The sequence below is a fragment of the Saccopteryx bilineata genome, chromosome 7 (genome assembly GCF_036850765.1).
Source record: "Saccopteryx bilineata isolate mSacBil1 chromosome 7, mSacBil1_pri_phased_curated, whole genome shotgun sequence".
NCBI lineage: Eukaryota > Metazoa > Chordata > Mammalia > Chiroptera > Emballonuridae > Saccopteryx > Saccopteryx bilineata.
This window is the reverse complement of record NC_089496.1, coordinates 23,342,343-23,360,249: the sequence shown is the minus strand read 5'-3', so window position 1 is coordinate 23,360,249 and position 17,907 is coordinate 23,342,343. Positions and strand designations below refer to the sequence as shown.

The 17,907-nt window shown below is 43.9% G+C and overlaps 1 protein-coding gene and 1 long non-coding RNA gene across 7 annotated transcripts in view; one reads left to right on the top strand and one right to left on the bottom strand.

Moving 5' to 3' along the window:
* PEX1 (peroxisomal biogenesis factor 1) overlaps positions 1-9,705 on the top strand; it is a 62,848-nt gene extending 53,143 nt beyond the window's left edge. For all 3 annotated transcript variants that reach the window (XM_066238749.1, XM_066238746.1, XM_066238745.1), the window contains exon 24: positions 9,435-9,705. In XM_066238749.1, the coding sequence (XP_066094846.1) occupies positions 9,435-9,519 (85 nt within the window). In that variant the 3' untranslated portion in view covers positions 9,520-9,705. The remainder of the gene's footprint in view (positions 1-9,434) is intronic.
* LOC136310314 (uncharacterized) overlaps positions 1-17,907 on the bottom strand; it is a 33,589-nt gene that overhangs the window by 1,084 nt on the left and 14,598 nt on the right. For all 4 annotated transcript variants that reach the window (XR_010726545.1, XR_010726546.1, XR_010726547.1 and 1 more), the window contains exons 2-3: positions 575-710; positions 217-374 (exon numbers count right to left, since the gene is read on the bottom strand). This is a non-coding gene — a long non-coding RNA (uncharacterized lncRNA). The remainder of the gene's footprint in view (positions 1-216; positions 375-574; positions 711-17,907) is intronic.

Here is a 17,907-nt window from a genome sequence, read left to right as displayed (position 1 = left end):
ATTGACTAAAGGCTCTTAAATCTGCTTTACTGGAACTTTTCATAGGAAGCTCAGCTTGCACTTCTAAAAACCTTTCAAAGCTAGGAAGCAAAGCCAGGGAATCACCATCAGATTTTCTTATGATACCTATACATTTGAGTTCGTTCCTCTCTTCTGGAGGTCCCCAAGATATCCTGAGGGTTCTACGTCTGCCAGGAAGTGATGTTCTGTACTCACCTGTAAGGCTGCTAGAACCCTGTAAGCCAGGTACCAGGCTACTTCTCCAAGATGCTTTGCTGGTTCCATAAAGTCAACCTTAGTTCTTTCTGTGTGCATTCTCAAATGTGATATTTCATTCAAGCCTTTGAAGTATAATCAGTGTTTTCAATTTTGTCCTGTCACAAGGAGAAAAGATTCTAATTGAAGTTGTGCAAATAACTATATTGTTAGGAAATAAGAATATTCACTAAGAGTTTCTGAATTCTGGAGGGATGTTTGTTTTACCAAATTAATGCTAGCTTAAAAGGTTTCCTTAAATCTGGAATAGAACATAAAAGAACCAACAGTGTTTCAAACAAAAAAATTATATAATCACCTCATCAGTTCATTCAGTCCCATGTAATTAATTCTTGTAGATCTAGCTCTATTGTTACCAGTTTTGTGAAGTCATCAGTTTCTCCATTAGAGAGGTCTTATCCACTAGAGATTCTTACCCAGTTCAGTGGTATGATCTGAAAATGATCATAAACATGTACTTGTTAGTTTCCTTTCCGTGAGCATCCTTGAAGATAAGCACTTTTGCCGAAGCATCTAAATCAGGGGTCTCAAACTCAACTCAGCATGTGGGCCGCAGAGCAAGATCACAGCCGTTCGGCGGCACTAGGTCTACAAAAGGCAACTGTTACACAACACTTTTCTCACTGCAGTTGAAAACAAAAAATCAGTACAACAAGCACAATCGTACATGCAGTTTACTCAGTGTCACAAAACGACCAGAAACTGTAGTTCGCATCACAACTGCTGTTAACTAAGCTAATATCTAGCTAGGATGCTAGAGAAATGAAAAATACAAGTAGGCCCCTAGGCTTACTTAATTTTATCCAAAATATTTTGAACTTCGTGGATTAGTCTGCGGGCCGCAAGTTTGAGACCCCTGATCTAAATAGAACAGCTACTGTCTGTAAATGACAAAAGCTGATGCAAATTCATTATGATTAAGTTGACAAGGTAATTTGGTTCTGTGACACAACATTTTTAAGATGACGCCTGGAATTATGACTGATACCATTATGCATCAGACTTTTAGGAACACATAATAACATACACGCATACAGATATAACCAAAGGTTTAGTATTCTAGGTTTGTGTTAGTAAGTACACTCCATGATGTTCCATGAAACTACAAAATTGTCTAATGACACATTTCTCAACATAGTCCAGTCATTTGGTGGTGCATGACTGTATCAGATAAGCCTAATTAGTTTAAAATCTCTCTTTGGCCTGACCTGTGGTGGTGCAGTGGATAAAGCATCGACCTGGAAATGCTGAGGTCACCGGTTCGAAACCCTGGGCTTGCCTGGTCAAGGCACATATGGGAGTTGATGCTTCCTGCTCCTCCCTACCTTCTCTCTCTGTCTCTCTCTCTCCCCTAAAAAATGAATTAAAAAAAAAAATTTTTTTTTAATCTCTTTTTGTATAAGGAGAGAACAAATCTTTTGAGATGTTTCAGGGCTCTCTTAGAAATTCTAGAGTAAAAGACTTCACTTAGAATTTGATTTGGGGGACATTTGTCAAAAATGTCAAAAGATTTTTTTTTTTTTTTTTTTTTTTTTTTTTTTTTTTACAGAGGCAGAGATAGACAGGGACAGACAGACAGGAACGGAGAGAGATGAGAAGCATCAATCATCAGTTTCTCCTTGTGCGCGTTGCGACTTCTTAGTTGTTCATTGATTGCTTTCCCACACGTGCCCTGACCGTGGGCCTTCAGCAGACCGAGTAACCCCCTGCTGGAGCCAGGGACCCTGGGTCCAAGCTGGTGAGCTCTTTGCTCAAGCCAGATGAGCCCGCGCTCAAGCTGGCGACCTCGGGGTCTCGAACCTGGGTCCTTCCGCATCCCAGTCCGACGCTCTATCCACTGCGCCACCACCTGGTCAGGCAAAAGATTTTTTAAAACAAATAGGATTATATGTCTCTGTGTAACGATATAGTTATCCAAAGTGACAAAAACTTCACAAGCAAATACAGAATGTTATACACTTAGAAAACCGAGTCTTCTTATTCAAAAAGCTATTTTTTAAGTAAACAGGAAGCATAAGAAATTGTTTATAAAACATAGAATGTTTTCTAGGATGATTTAAAAGGTAAAGAAAAACCTTTCAGTTTTCTCAGTAGCAGACCAATAGTCCAAAAAAATTGTCCTTTTAGCAGATGAAAGAAAATTAAGTTTTATATAAGTGTACTATTGATATTAAAGTTTTTTTTTTGTTTTTTTAACAGAGTCAGAGAGAGGGATAGATAGGGACAGACAGACAGGAATGGAGACAGATGAGAAGCATCAATCATCAATTTTTTGTTGCAACACCTTAGTTGTTCATTGATTGCTTTCTCATATGTGCCTTGACCACAGGCCTTCAGCAGACCGAGCGACCCCTTGCTTGAGCCAGTGACCTTGGGTCCAAGCTGGTGAGCCTTGCTCCAACCAGATGAGGCCTGCGCTCAAGCTGGCGACCTCGGGGTCTCGAACCTGGGTCCTCTGCATCCCAGTCCGACGCTCTATCCACTGTGCCACCACCTGGTCAGGCTAAAGTTTATTTTTTAAAACCCTTTCATTTCAGCCAGCTTGACTACACAAAGTAAAATTTTCTCTCCACCTTTCTATATCCAAATATTTAGTTGGTACTTTTTTCCCATTCTGAAATATTCAGTTGTTTTACTTTAAGATAAAACTATTCTTTTTCCCTTAACAAAAACCATCTCCATACCTCATACCTTTTAACCAAAAACAAACCTAATTTCCTATGTATAAAGTTGTTTGTCTTATTTTTATTTACTTTTTTTTTTTGTATTTTTCTGAAGTTGGAAACGGGGAGTCAGTCAGATAGACTCCCCACATGCACCCGACCGGGATCCACCTGGCACGCCCACCAGGGGGCGATGCTCTGCCCATCTGGGGTGTCGCTCTGTTGCAACCAGAGCCAGTCTAGCGCCTGAGGCAGAGGCCAAGGAGCCATCCTCAGTGCCCAGGCCATCTTTGCTCCAATGGAGCCTCGGCTGCGGGAGGGGAAGAGAGAGACAGAGGGGAAGGAGAGGGGGAGGGTGGGGGAGGGTGGAAAAACAGATGGGCACTTCTCCTGTGTGCCCTGACCTGGAATCAAACCTGGGACTCCTGCATGCCAGGCCGACGCTCTACCACTGAGCCAACCGGCCAGGGCCTGTTTGTCTTCTTTCTTATAGTGTGAATTACATATTTAGAATTCTTAACTCTTGAAATCCTTAAATACTAATTGTGAAATGTTACACCAGCATTCTGCAGATTGGCAAATCTGTGAATACATTTCATAATTTCTAGAAGCATAACCTTTTTAATACTACAATTTTTCACTGTAGCTTAGGACAGGTTTAGTAATACATCCAAATACTGTTAGTTTCTCTGTAATAAACAAAAAGTAGATAAACCTATGTTCAGTAGTGTTTTGGTATTTTATCTTACTTAAAAGATCTAGATATTCAGTGACTGTCCATCATTTCAATTAGCAAAACTCTTGATGTAAGTTACCCAAGAGATTTGGAAAACTATTCAAGTAGACCTCATAAAATATAATTATTGCTGAAAAGTTAAGAACTTTAATTTTTCCTAAGTAATACTATTTAGATTGCATGAGACATTAAAGTAGCCATTATGAGAAATTTTGTAATAGAACATGAGCTTACTTAAGAAACCAAGGTAAAATAAAAGTTATATGTCTGCATTAAATGCTGATAACTGAAATATGCCTATTGTAATTAAACCAACAAATAAACTTTTTTTAACTAAAGATTATTCCATATCACATAAATTTGAAAAGCATTTGGATTACTGTATTCCTGAGAGTTTAGACATATATAATAAGTGCTTATTTTTCATTAAGCCAATTAAGTAGAGCTTTTTTACAAATTAATTTGGGCAATACCATCTGGATAGAGGAGAATATCACATGCATAACCTGTATCCTCAGTCAGACCCAGAAACAGGCAGAGACCCTGTTGCTTCCATTCCAAAATTTTAACCAAGAGTTTAGGTACAACAATGTAAAACTCCTTAGTTTGTAAAGAACAGTTGATTCCAAATTGTGTCTTTGGTCGAACCAGTTAAGATTCCCTCTCAAATGGCTAAAGCTTTTTATTAATGTTTATGGACATGACTTCTAAGATTTGTATTTTCCCTCGACAAATACTTACAGAGGCCGCACTCTAGATTGTGGGCAAGGGTTCTTATAGCAGTCTGTATTTTAGAAAGTCCTCTCCCCCTCTTTTCCCTTTCCAGTCATGTGGCAGTGGTTTAGTTATGTCCTGTGTTGTTTATATTCCAAGACATGGTAAGATGACATCTTTAAGAGACAGAGAAAGAATGCAGGTTTCCTCCTAGGAGCTGTGAGGTTTATTTCTCTATGATATAGGACAAGGTTTAGGATAATTACCTTTAAATTTTTCCTTCTTTTTAGGACAGTTCTGTTCTAAATAGTAGCTGTAAGCATTTTAAGAGGAATAGGATCAGTTTTAGGGTTCAGGACAGGTGGACTCTGAACTGTTCCTAGAGCTCCGTTTCTGTTTTGGCCAGGACTCCAGTCCGTAAAGTAAGTCTGGTTCCCTGAAGAACTAGACTGCAGCATGAGTGCTGTCGGGCAGACTGTCTCTGGCTCCATGCATATTTTCAGTTAAGACAGAAATCAAAAGATGCCTGTATTCTAAAGCTTCAAGGTTTCACGCGTATACCTTTAAAAAGCCTGTATAAAGTGTTCAAAAAAGGCATCTGAAGGTTTTCCTTTCTTCCTGAGTGCAATTCTGCCTCGCCTCAATTCACCTTAGAGCAGTGGTTCTCAACCTTTCTAATGCCGTGACCCCGCAATACAGTTCCTCATGTTGTGGTGACCCCAAACCAAAAAATAATTTTGGTGGCTACTTCATAACTGTAATTTTGCTACAGTTATGATTCGGAATGTAAATACCTGATATGCATTATGTATTTTCCGATGGCTTTAGGTGACCCCGCTGGGGTCGCAACCCACAGGTTGAGAACCGCTGCCTTAGAGGGAAAGGCTCTTAGTAGTGCTTCTTCAGCCCCTGGACAGTGTTTCTCCTATGAGGGGACTTTCCCCGGGGAAGAGGGCATCTGGTTTGTCCAATAAGTACAGTAGAGTCAAGGTGGGGAAGAATACCCCTCAGCAGCCAGTCAGGGTCCCTGTGAGTGGGGTTTTAATAGTCATCTTTCTAAATTTGGTAGGATGTTCTGAACATGGAGGTAAATACATCCACAAAGGACATGATTCTTCTAAATTTACTTCCTGGCTTTCAGCATTTGCATAAGTAACATGTATAACCCCCAGGTCTGAGTGCTCTCTGTAAATCTGTAGGGAAAGAGAAGTTAAAACAGGCAGACAGTGGTTCATATATATTATACAATGGAATATTACTCAACCACGAAAAAGGAAACCTTAACCATTTGTGACAGCATGGATGGACCTACAGAGGGTATATACTAAGTTGAGTAAGTCAGAAAGATACCATATGTTCTCACTTAAATGTGGAATCTAAAGAACAAAATAAACTGATGAATAAAATAGAAACAGACTCAGATACAGAGAACAGACTGATGGCTGCCTGGGTGAAAGAGGTGAAGGGAGCAAGAAGTACAGAATGGAAGTTACAGAATAGTCACAAGGACATCAAGTTCAGCACAGGAAATCTAGTCAATAATATTATAATAACTGTGCCAAGTGGGTACTGAAAATATCAGGGGCAGCACTTTGTAAAGTCTGTGATTGTCTAACCTCTGTGCTGTACATCTAAAACTAGTACTTTTAAAACATTGAATGTAAACCGTAATTGAAAGAAAACCAGGCAGACAGGGCTGGGTTTGGAGACTGGAATTGACATTGGACGTGGTCATTTCTGTTCTTTCATGTAGCTAAGGCAAGCTGGTCTGCTCTTTTGTCCTCTAAGTTGATCTTTTTACAGGTGCCAATAAGGCAATTGCTTAGTATGAGAGCTCTCTAAAAGAATCCATCATTGACCATTGACAAGTAGTATCTTATATTAATCTTTTTTTTTTTACAGAGACAGAGAGATAGATAGGGACAGACAGACAGGAACGGAGAGAGATGAGAAGCATCAATCACCAGTTTTTCGTTACGACACCTTAGTTGTTCATTGATTGCTTTCATATGTGCCTTGACCGCAGGCCTTCAGCAGACCGAGTAACCCCTTGCTCGAGCCAGCGACCTTGGGTCCAAGCTGATGAGCTTTTTGCTCAAACCAGATGAGCCCGCACTCAAGCTGGCAACTTCAGGGTCTCGAATCTGGGTCCTTGGTATCCCAGTCTGACGCTCTATCCACTGCGCCACTGCCTGGTCAGGCTCTTATATTTATCTTAATAGTGATTAAAACCAATAAGCTTTTCTGTGACTTAACCATGAATGCAATAAGTGTCTCAAAATAGGATACAATAACACAGCCCTCACTAGGTCCATAAAGTTTACTCCCAGAATTAGCCAAAGAAAGCAAAGACCTCCATCATCATAGGTCGTAGAAAGGAGTCTGGTTTTCCATGAGGTGCCTCCCATCACAAACCCACTAATCTGTGACACTGGCAGGCACGATTAGAAGGGGACTTTTCCAGCACAAGTAAAACAGTGAGGTTGAGATGACAAAGGCCCCTTGTAGACTGGGAGCCCTTAGGACCAACTTCCTGAGAGCTGGCCCAGCCGGACAAAGACAGTGCTGCTTGTGACTTCACGTCTCAGGTGTTGAGTCTACTCGCTGGCCGCCAGGTTGATCCTTGCACCTTTTGGCTGACGAAGATGAGAGAAAATGTTCTACTGGTGGCAAAGCCAAGCTCTCAAGACAAAGAACAAGGAAATTGGAACACCTGGTTGGGTTTTTATATAGGGAACCTACAGCAGTCTAAGCAGCTGCAGGTCTAGTGAGATCTCTGACCTCACCAGTCTGTAAGGCTGGTTCGAACCACAGGTTTATAGGACTTACGTCTACGTTCTATACCCTATGATTTCCTTCCTATGACAAATGACAGAAAAGACAGACAAAAGAAAACAATCTCTGGGGAGGAAAGGATCAATAGGAGACAAGTACTCATAACAAACCTTTACCAGAGTTGCTGTACCCAAAGAACTATGTAGCTGACCCAACTGTTTTTTCCTGCTAATCTAAATTTAGAAAAAGGAAAAGGAGTCCCACCAGTGTCACTTCCATTGACAGAGATCTGAGATACTGTGAGGTAACAGTTCTTATCTTTGCCAGCTCTTCTTGGAGGTCCTAAGGTCTGTCAGCTGCAGCAGCAAGCCATTGGTGGGGTCTGTGTTGGGTGCCAGCCAAACTTTAGAGGCAGAAAAGTGATTCCTTTCCAGGGTTCTTTGGCTGGTGAATTAAACTGACATAAGACTACCTGATCAGGTGGTGGCGCAGTGGATAGAGCATTGGACTGGGGTCAAAACCCCGAGGTTGCCGGCTTGAGCGCAGGCTCATCTGGTTTGAGCAAGGCTCACCAGCTTGAGCCCAAGGTCGCTGGCTCCAGCAAGGGGTCACTCACTTTGCTGTGCCCCCCCCCCCCAGTCAGGGCACATATGAGAAGGCAGTCAGTGAACTAGGGTGCCTCAATGAAAAATTGGTGCCTCTCATCTCTCTCCCTTCTTGTCTGTCCCTCTCTCTGTCACACACAAAAAAATTGACATAAGACCGACTAACAGGAGAAAAACATTTAGTTTTATACTGCCCCATAAAAATATGAAATTCAAAGGCAGTGAGGCGGTTGAAGCACAGAGCTAAATAAAGGGACAGGGTTTCAAGGGGCGCAGTTCACAGCGAGAGAGCAGGCCTGTGGCAATCAGACGTTTGCCCTGCTGGGCAGGTCAGGCTTTCAGAGAAAGTGGTTACCTCTGGTAGCAGCTCTGCTTCTGGAAAAGGCCCGTCTAATCCTAGACAGTGAAGGGAAAGGTGAAAAGCATCTCCTGAGTCTGTTGGTCTTGAGTCCCTTCAGTTCAAAATGAGCCACCTGTTAAAATTCTACATTTTGGGGCGGCATATTCTGCTCCCCTTCAGCGTACATAAGTTATCTGTAATTTGCACTTACTATAGGAAAATTAGAAAACAGAAGGAAAAATAAAATTTCCCTTAATCCCTCTGCCTCCCAAAGCATTATGTATCTGTATGCTCAGCTGTTTTCTAACTAAAATGAGACTGGGGCTGTATGCCCTGCTATAGAGCAGTCTCCCTTGCATCCCTGCAGACATTGTGAACACTCACATTTCAGATGTTACCACTATATTGTTTTTGACACATTTTATAACATAACTAGATCACACATCTAATTTTGCAACATCGGTTTCCAGCTTTTCACTTATAAGCAATGTGATCAGTAACATTCTTGGAGCTCAATGTTCACACATATCCTTATTTCACTGGACAGAGGCAGAATTATTGTATCACAGGGCACTCACATTTTTTAAGGCTTTTGAAATCTGTTCCCATATACTGAATGTCCCTAGTGCAACACTCAATAACGTTGAGTAGCATAGTATTTCTCTAAATCTGGCCGATTGGAGGAAAATTCTACCTTGTTTAAAAAAAAAAGTACAATTTCTTTGATTAAAACTGTAAAGGTTAGCCCTGGCCAGTTGGCCCAGCATATGGAAGTCCCGGGTTCAATTCCTGGTCAGGGCACACAGGAGAGGCGCCCATCTGCTTCTCCACCCTCTCCTTTCTGTCTCTCTCTTCTCCTCCCACAGCCAAGGCTCCATTGGAGCAAAGTTGGCCCTGGGTGCTGAGGTTAGCTCCATGGCCTTCACCTCAGGTGCTAGAATGGCTCCGGCCGCAACAGAGCATCGGCCCCTGGTAGGCATGCTGGGTGGGTCCCGATTGGGCGCATGCCAGAGTCTGACTGCCTCACTGATTCTAATTTTGGAAAAATACAAAAACAAAAACAAAAAACTGTAAAGGTTGTAGTTTTTATATTAATCATTGCCATTTGTATTTTATCTTTTCTAAATTGTTCATCCCCTTTGCTCCTTTTTCTACAGTAGTTGGGTGTTCAACTTTTGAAAAAATATTTATAAGAACTTTAATTTCTGTTATGAACATTTTCCAATTATTTTCTTTGTTTCTTAAAACAATTCTGTTTGCAAACTATCTATTGTCTTTTGTAATTTTAGCATTTACATGTATTAAATATTATCACCTTTTTTTAGGTATGAAACCTTTCAAAATCCAAAGAAGAGAAAAAATCAAAGTGGAACAATGTTTCGACCTGGTCAGAAAGTAACTTTAGCATAAAATATACTTCTTTTTTTGTTTTCTTATTAAGTGACTTGTCCCTATGATATAATAGTAAAAATGGTGTCTGTAAATTTATTTTTAATTTAATAAATTTATAAAATCACAGATTTGTAAACCTGTGGTTACATAATGATCAGGTTACTTGAGATTAATACTGTATAATAAATTGGGAAATTTACAACAGATTCTGTATCTTATTTCCTATAAGTCTATGTTAAATCCTTAATGCATAATATCGGCCAAATAGTGTACTTTTTTCTCCTTTGAAGAAAAGATAGTAGAGAATGTAATTAACTCATTGACAATACATATTCAACATCTTTCTTGCATTTGACAAGTTTTATGCTTAGCAACTTCTTGACTGTTTTGGAAATAGACTGTCCTACTATTTACAAGTTCAGTGATCTGTTCTTATATCAGCTAATGTGGCCTTTATACAAAATTCAAATGAATTTAATTACTCCTTCCACCCAAAACAAGAGCACGCCCCCAGTGCACTACATCCAGCTGCAAGGCCAGGGTCCTGAATGATACCCATTCCTCCCCAGCTTCATCATGACTTTATGTCGATATTCATTAATCTGTGAACTATGTTGTAAAGTCAGCCACAATCAACACAGACTATATATAGTAATGCCAGAGAGGAGAAAGTTAGGTAAAATATAAATAACATGAGACAGCAAAGAAAAATGTACAGGCAGCAACCACTGCCCTTTCTGCAGCTCATCCCAAGGCCTTGGCTGGTAATTTTTACTTCTGTCTTATTACATGTTCCCTGACTTCAGCCAACACCTGTGGATTAGAGTCCTTTGCCAGGTAGGATCTTCTAATCCTCATTCCCATCTGTCCGTTGGTGGCCTGCCTAAGATCACGAAGTCCCCCATTAAACTACTGTAAGTCTCCAATATTACCAGATCCCCCGCTGAGTAGCAGCCACTCTGCTCACTCAGCCGACACGTGCCTCCCTTTCTAAACCACTGGAATCGGCCGCGTTCTCCTTCTAGAGGCATTCCTCCTTCGTTTCCCTCCAAGCAAAGTCAGTCATGGAATAGAGCAAAGATTTGGGGGTCACTATTAGGTAATAACTGAGAAGTGTCATTCCTTGCACTTTGGTCCCCAGATCCTTGTGTTAATTTAAGGTCACGGTCCCTGGCTCACAGTGTATCAGTCCTCCAACCTCACGAAGACTTCTCTCTGCAAAAGGCCAGCTGTTTCAGGATGGTGGGTTTTTAAGTCCAGTGAATTCCAAGAGCAGCCCACCACCTTACTGTTCACTGTAAAGGAAGTTTCATGATCAGAAACAAGTCTCATAGGATAGCATAACAGAAAAGTTGCAGTGAGTCCGGGAAAAATGGTATTGGCAGAAGTCTGAAGGACAAAGCAAATCCCATTCCAGAATGTCCAAGGAGAACACATTGGCGCCTCCTCTGACAGAAGAGGAGCAAATGCACACCAGGCACACACTGCTCTCCGCTGCACCTACATGGAGGGTCAACACTGACAAGTTGGCTGTCGAGATAGACGTCATGGAGTCCACCCGAGTACTAAAAGCACACATAGGCACCTTCTCACTCCTGCGCTGAGCCCAAGAACTCCGGCTACACCTTTACCCAGCCCTCCTGGTGGCCAGTTTTCCGTGATGCTCTTTCCAAACCTCTGATACACTGAGTAAGTCATTTGCCACTGTCTAGGAATCAGTATAGATTTTATATCAGACATCTCTGCCTCATGGCAAAATGGAAGAGACACGTTGCTCAGAAAATCAGCTCCTCACTTTCCCCACACAGAGTGCCTAGCCAAGAGACCGCTCAAGTAGGGGTCCCACTAACGTTGTCCTCCCAACCTCAGGTGCCCTGCCACTCTGAGGTGCCAAGGCCACTCTGGTCCCACTCGATAGACTTGCTGCAGAAGGCTCGGGAAAGAGCAGGCAACTGCAAGGGGAGGTAGAGCAGCTGACAATTGCAGGCAAATCTCAAGGAGCTGGGGCCCTTTTACAGAGCTGCCCTCAGTTACAAGTGGGAGGAATTTGACCCTTATCCACAGGTTGATCCCTCCCACACACCCAGGCACAGTAAACACAGCCACAGTGAACAGAGTGGTAGCCCCAGACAGGGAGCCCAGGGCTGGTTACAAACAATGTCTGACATCAACCCATACCCGAACCCCACACGAGGACCCAGAACCAACACAGCCATGTTGGAGGAAAGCCAAAGCACCGAGTGACTTTCTGTTCCCGTCCTGAGGAAGTCGAGGTCAAGACCAAGCACACATGACTGAAAGCAGACACATCCAGGGAAGGCCCAAGGACGTGGATGCTGGGCCCTGCTGGAGCTTTCTGCAGGTCAGGAGTCAGACAGCAGATGGTGTGGTGTTATGTCTCAGAAAGGGCGAGAGAAAGCTAATCAGTTTTGCAAAACTAAATAATAAAATTGTACACTGTATTCTGCTTGTTAGGATTTTATGCAAGGTGACATTTCTGCTTAATAAATTGGATAGCTGATCTCTCTAAGGCACCTCAATCCTGAGAGATTGGGGTTCACCACTTGTAGTATTGTTGCTGCCTCATTCCTTTGTGGCTCCTTTTCATGAAACCCTGAATATTAACAACACAACCAATAGTGGGTTTCAGACCACACCAGCATAAGACCCAACCTCACAAGGGCACACCCAAAAGGGGAGTCAAGCAGGCACCACACCCTGCTGGGCTAAGTCCACCCCAGGGAACAGACACAGTGACCGAGGCTAACCCTAAGAGCCAGCCAGCTTGAAAGGTTAACTCCACCCACAAAAGGGTCAACAGCATACAAGACTCATAAACAATAGCAGGGCACATATAACCCACAAGAAACATTCCTAGAGCAAGGATCCCAGGTGGCCTGGAGGTTTGTACCACTGAGCCCAACATGACAACTTCCTCATAAAGACATCACAACAAGTTTGGGAGTCAGAGAAGAGTTACTTAATACACAAATGGTCCAAGAAATATTCACCAAATAAAATGAGAATTAAATAGAAATAAATAAATTGGAAGCAACCAAACTACCAGATGCAGAATATAAAACCTCTGAGACATTAAGCGAAATAACATCCACATCATAGGGGTATCTGAAGAAGAGAGAAAACAAGGATAGAGAACCTGTATGAAGAAATTATAGCTGAAAATTTCCCTAACCTGGTGAAGGAAAAAGTCACATAAGTTCAGGAAGCACAGAGAGTCCCAATAAAGATGAACCCAAAAAAGGCCCACACCAAGACACATTATAATTAAAATGAAAAGGATTCAAGACAAAGAAAATATTAAAAGCTATAAGAAAAAAGCAATCAATTACCTACAAAGGAGCCCCTAAAAGGCTGTCATCTGATTTTTCAACAGAAACACTTCAGGCCAGAAAGAACTGGCAGGAAATATTCGAAGTGATGAAAAACAAAGATGTGAGAGCCATACAACGACCATGTACGTTACACATTATCCAATAAAAGATTGATGTTGTGCCTGACCAGGAGGTGGCACAGTGGGTAGAGCATCGGACTGGGATGCGGAAGGACCCAGGTTCGAGACCCCGAGGTTGCCAGCTTGAGCACGGGCTCATCGGTTTGAGCAAAAACCCACCAGCTTGATCCCAAGGTCGCTGGCTCCAACAAGGGGCTACTCAGTCTGCTGAAGGCCCACGGTCAAGGCACATATGAGAAAGCAATCAATGAATAACTAAGGTGTTGCAACGTGCAATGAAAAACTAATGATTGATGCTTCTCATCTTCTTCGTTCCTGTTTGTCTGTCCCTGTCTATCCCTCTCTCTCACTCTCTCTGTAAAAAAAAAAAAAAATTTGGTGTGATCAGCTGTGATTGGCTCCAGCCACCCGCAACCATGAACATGAGTGGTAGGAAATGAATGGATTGTAATACATGAGAATGTTTTATATTTTTAACGTTATTATTTTTTTTAAAGAGCAACTTTTTTATTTTTTACAGAGTCAGAGAGAGAGAGTGAGGGATAAACAGGGACAGACAGGAACGGAGAGATGAGAAGCATCAATCATTAGTTTTTCGTTGCGCATTATGACACCTTAGTTGTTCATTGATTGCTTTCTCATATGTGCCTTGACCATGGGCCTTCAGCAGACCGAGTAAATCCTTGCTTGAACCAGAGACCTTGGGTCCAAGCTGGTGAATTTTTGCTCAAACCAGATGAGCCCGCGCTCCAAGCTGGCGACCTTGGGGTCTCAAACCTGGATCTTCTGCATCCCAGTTCAACGCTCTATCCACTGTGCCACTGCCTGGTCAGGCACGTATTTTTTTAATTAAAGATTTGTCTGCGAGCCAGATGCAGCCATCAAAAGAGCCACCACATCTGGCTCATGAGCCGTAGGTTCCCGCTCCCTTCATTAGCATAACAATGGCCCTTCCCAAGCAGGAAGGTGATTAGCAATTTTACGGACCAGCGCTGCTCCAAATATGCGGAATTGAGGAAACACACTTGTCAAAACAAAACCGAGGGGACCGGGAGGACTCTTCAAACTGCCTGGCAGTATCTGAGTGCCTCACAGCCCCAGTTCACTTTATTATATAGACCTATGCAAATCAAGGACCCTGATACAAAGTTGCACATCAAAGGCTAAGACAGGAACTCTCCCAAGGCAAAAACAGGATACATTAGTGAAATTTACAAACAAAGAGTCAGAGGAAGGGCATGTATATTGCTTCCTGCAACCCAAGGAAGGAAGTGGAGTGGGTGCAAATACTCAGCATCAAAGCCAAATATGGAGATGGAGGGGGGGAGAACTTAGCCCCCTGCCAAGCCTCAAATCTATAATGGCTTTTTGCCATTAACGGTCCACAACACAGCGCCATTTTTAACAACAAAAATGAGCAAATTCAAAAGCACAAACTTTATAAACTCATTTGCCCAACACCCTTCCTCTTCCCCTTCTCTCTCTACCTTTTGCAACCAGTGGCTCAATTGGATCAAGTGTCAGCCCTGAGTGCTAAGGATAGCAAGTTGATTTGAGCATCAGCCCCAGATGGGGGTGGATCCCAGTCAGGGTGCATGAGGGCGTATAGCTCTCCTCCTCTCACTTAAAAAATATGTCCATATGTAAGGCCAGGAGCCGCCATCGTGGCCATTCACATGCAGGTTCCCATTGGATTCGGGCAGACGATAAAGAAATGGCACAGAGGATGGGGGGCCATCCTATTTATTGGTGTCTCACCAAGACAGGCAAACCACAAAAGAAGACAAGGGAAAAGCAGAAAACCAGCTTTTCCCATGAAGGGCAAGGGATCAGGGAAGCCCCTGCAATCGTGATAGCAGGAACTGGGTGTGCCAGCTCCTGGTCTGTCCCACTTTATAGTGTAGAAAACCAAAACCCCTTAATCCAATATACAAACAAGGAAGTCTCCGATACAAAGTCACTTATCCAAGGCATAACTGGATTCCTCATGAGAGTGCACCACCCAGATCATACAATCAGTCAAGGGTGTGGGGAAAAGCTTAGTCCCAAAACCAAACCTTAGGCTACAACGGCCTGGCCTGCTTATAGCCTGTTCCCCACACCCAATATAAGTCACAAGCGAGCAAACATATATATCATATTTACAAACTTATTTGACCAACATTCCACCCCTTTTGCTCGCTTTACAATCTAAACCACAGGCATCTTCCATGATGGTCACTGTGCAAGTAGTGGGATACATTGCATAAACAGAAATAGTACCAACTACAGCAATAGGATTAACAGATCAAAAACTATGGGCGAAATGAGAGAGCTGTCAGTGGCACCAAGAGAGGCAAATCCCTTCCCTCTGGCAGAATACAGGCCAGAGTTTTGTCTGCAGACAGCACCGTAGTTGGCACCAGAGGCTGCCCTGAGCGGGCATACCAAACCTTATTGGCCAATATACCAGCATCTATGTGTATAAAATAGGAGAATTCATTATTGGCCATAAAGAAATTACAAAGGTACCCTTCAAAATGCTGTCTCCTTGAGCGCTCAAGGGATAATACACTTCTACCGTAGGTGGCCAGGTGCTGGTTGCCCAAGGAGTTAACTGGAGGTCCACCTCTAGCCCCTTTCACCATGGTACCAACAAGGCCACCCATCTCAGATGGGGGGCCTGTACAGTCCAGGGCCAAGTCCATTGAAGCCGTTGTCCTTTAAGAAGGGCTGTTGGAGCAGGTAAGAGCACGTTGCCCTGCTGTCCGAAACCTGGCTTGAGTAAAATGTCCTTGGTGCGTATCTGCAACTGAATGGGGGCAGCTGTCCGATGCAGGAGGGCCTCTACTGGAGCTGGCCTCCCCCGTCGAGGTCGCTCATTCAAAATCCGGAGTACTGTCCATAAGCGGCGTGTCCATCCAGTAAGAGAGCCGGTGCCCCCCTCCTGTCGCAGTCCCTGCTTTAAGAGTCCATTATACCGCTCAATGATACCAGCAGCCTGGGGGTGGTAGGGAACATGGTACTTCCAGTCCACCCCCAGCTTTTGAGCCCATTGCCTCACCATTGAACCAGTGAAGTGGGTACCATTGTCACTTTCAAGGACCAGCAGTCGCCCGTATGCAGCACTCAGGCGGTCCAGAGCCTGTATGACTGCCCTCTGGTCAGGGTTACGAGCAGGGTAAGCAGCAAGCAGCCCGGTGGCAGTATCTACACAAGTGACTGCATACTGGTACCCTTCTGACTTTGGTAAGGGTCCAATAATGTCTATCCGCCATCGTGTCAGTGGAACATGACCCCTCTGAATCTGTCCAGGCGACACCAGTGGTCTCCGAGGGTGTTCCTTGGAACATACTGCACATTGCTCACAGGCTGCAAGTACCTCTGCATAGGACACAGGCAAGTTCCAAGCCTTAACCGTAGCCCACATAGTTTTCTGTCCTGCATGGAGCAGGCACCAGTGGAGCCACTGTGCCACATCACCTGCAGGGGCAGTCTCCAACCATCGCACCCTTGCCAACGTATCTGCCTCATCATTCCCAGGATGGGCTAGAGGGGCATGCCCTGTGACATGATATACTGTCACCTGCTTCTGGTGTCCTATTTCCCTAAGTCCTGCCACATAGCCTGACCCCATAGTGGACGGTGCATTACCATCCACTAGTTAATGTGCCAAGTAGCAATCCAAAGGGTCAGTCCACGATAGACAGCCCAGCTGTCAATACAGATTACCAGAGGTGAAGGTTCATTATGGGCAGCTAGCCAAACAGCTCTTAATTCTGCCCATTGGCTGCTTTGGCCTGTACCCGTGTCCATCCAAATAGTCTCAGTGGCCAGATGGAAGGCGATAGCCGTCCATTTGGCAGGTTGGCCCCTGCTGGAACCATCAGTATACCAGGCATCCTCGGGGATGGGCACCCGCCCCTCCTGGTAGGGACTGACCTCAGGTTCTGCCTCCTGAGCCCCAGTTGCACCTGACTCTAAGGTCACATAGGTGACTGGACCCAAGACTTCCTGCAGTTCTGCCCTCAATGGGCTGGTGCTAAGAGCACAGCGTTGCTGCAGGTAGGCACCCCACTTGGCCAGGGTGGACATTTGGGCCATACCACTGCGTGGTTTAGTTGCCCAATCTCTCACCCATCCAGCAATAGGGTATGTTGTCTTGACTGTAACTGGTGTTGTGGTTGTAATACTCTCAGTTGCCAGGAGGGCAGCATACACAGCTGCCAGCTGCTTCTCTACTAATGAGTAACGAACTTCAGCACCTTTCCACAATTGGGACCAAAACCCAATAGGTTGCCGTAGGCGCTCTGTCCGCTGCCACAAGCCCCATCCAAACCCCTCCGAGGTTACATGAACATCCAGCTCACAGGGTCTGACAGGATCAAACACATTCAAGGCCTGTGCCACCTTGACAGCTCTCTTAGCAGCTTCAAATGAACCTTGCGCCTTCTCAGTCCAATCCCAGCGAACCCCCTTTCGAATAAGGTTGTACAAGGGGCGTAGTAACTGAGCCAAATGCGGTATAAATGCTCGCCAATACCCCAACAAACCTAAGAATTCCTGTAACTGTTTTACCGTAGTGGGCACGGGGTATGCTTGAATCTTATCTATAACTGTGTCAGGGATAACTTTTGTCTTACCCGACCAGACAACTCCCAAGAATTTAACAGATAACCCAGGTCCTTGTAATTTGTTCTCGTTAACTGCCCAGCCACATGCTTTCAAATGGGATAGCAGGGTAGGGACTGCTTGCTCCAATTCTGAAAGAGAATCACTAGTTAGCATAATATCATCTATATAATGGTACATGCGGACTACCTCTGGCTGTTTCCATTTAGCCAGGTCAGCAGCTACCAGCCCATGGCACAAGGTGGGGCTATGCAAATAGCCCTGGGGTAACACTGTAAAGGTCCATTGTCTCCCTTCCCTACTGAAGGCAAATTGGTCTTGAC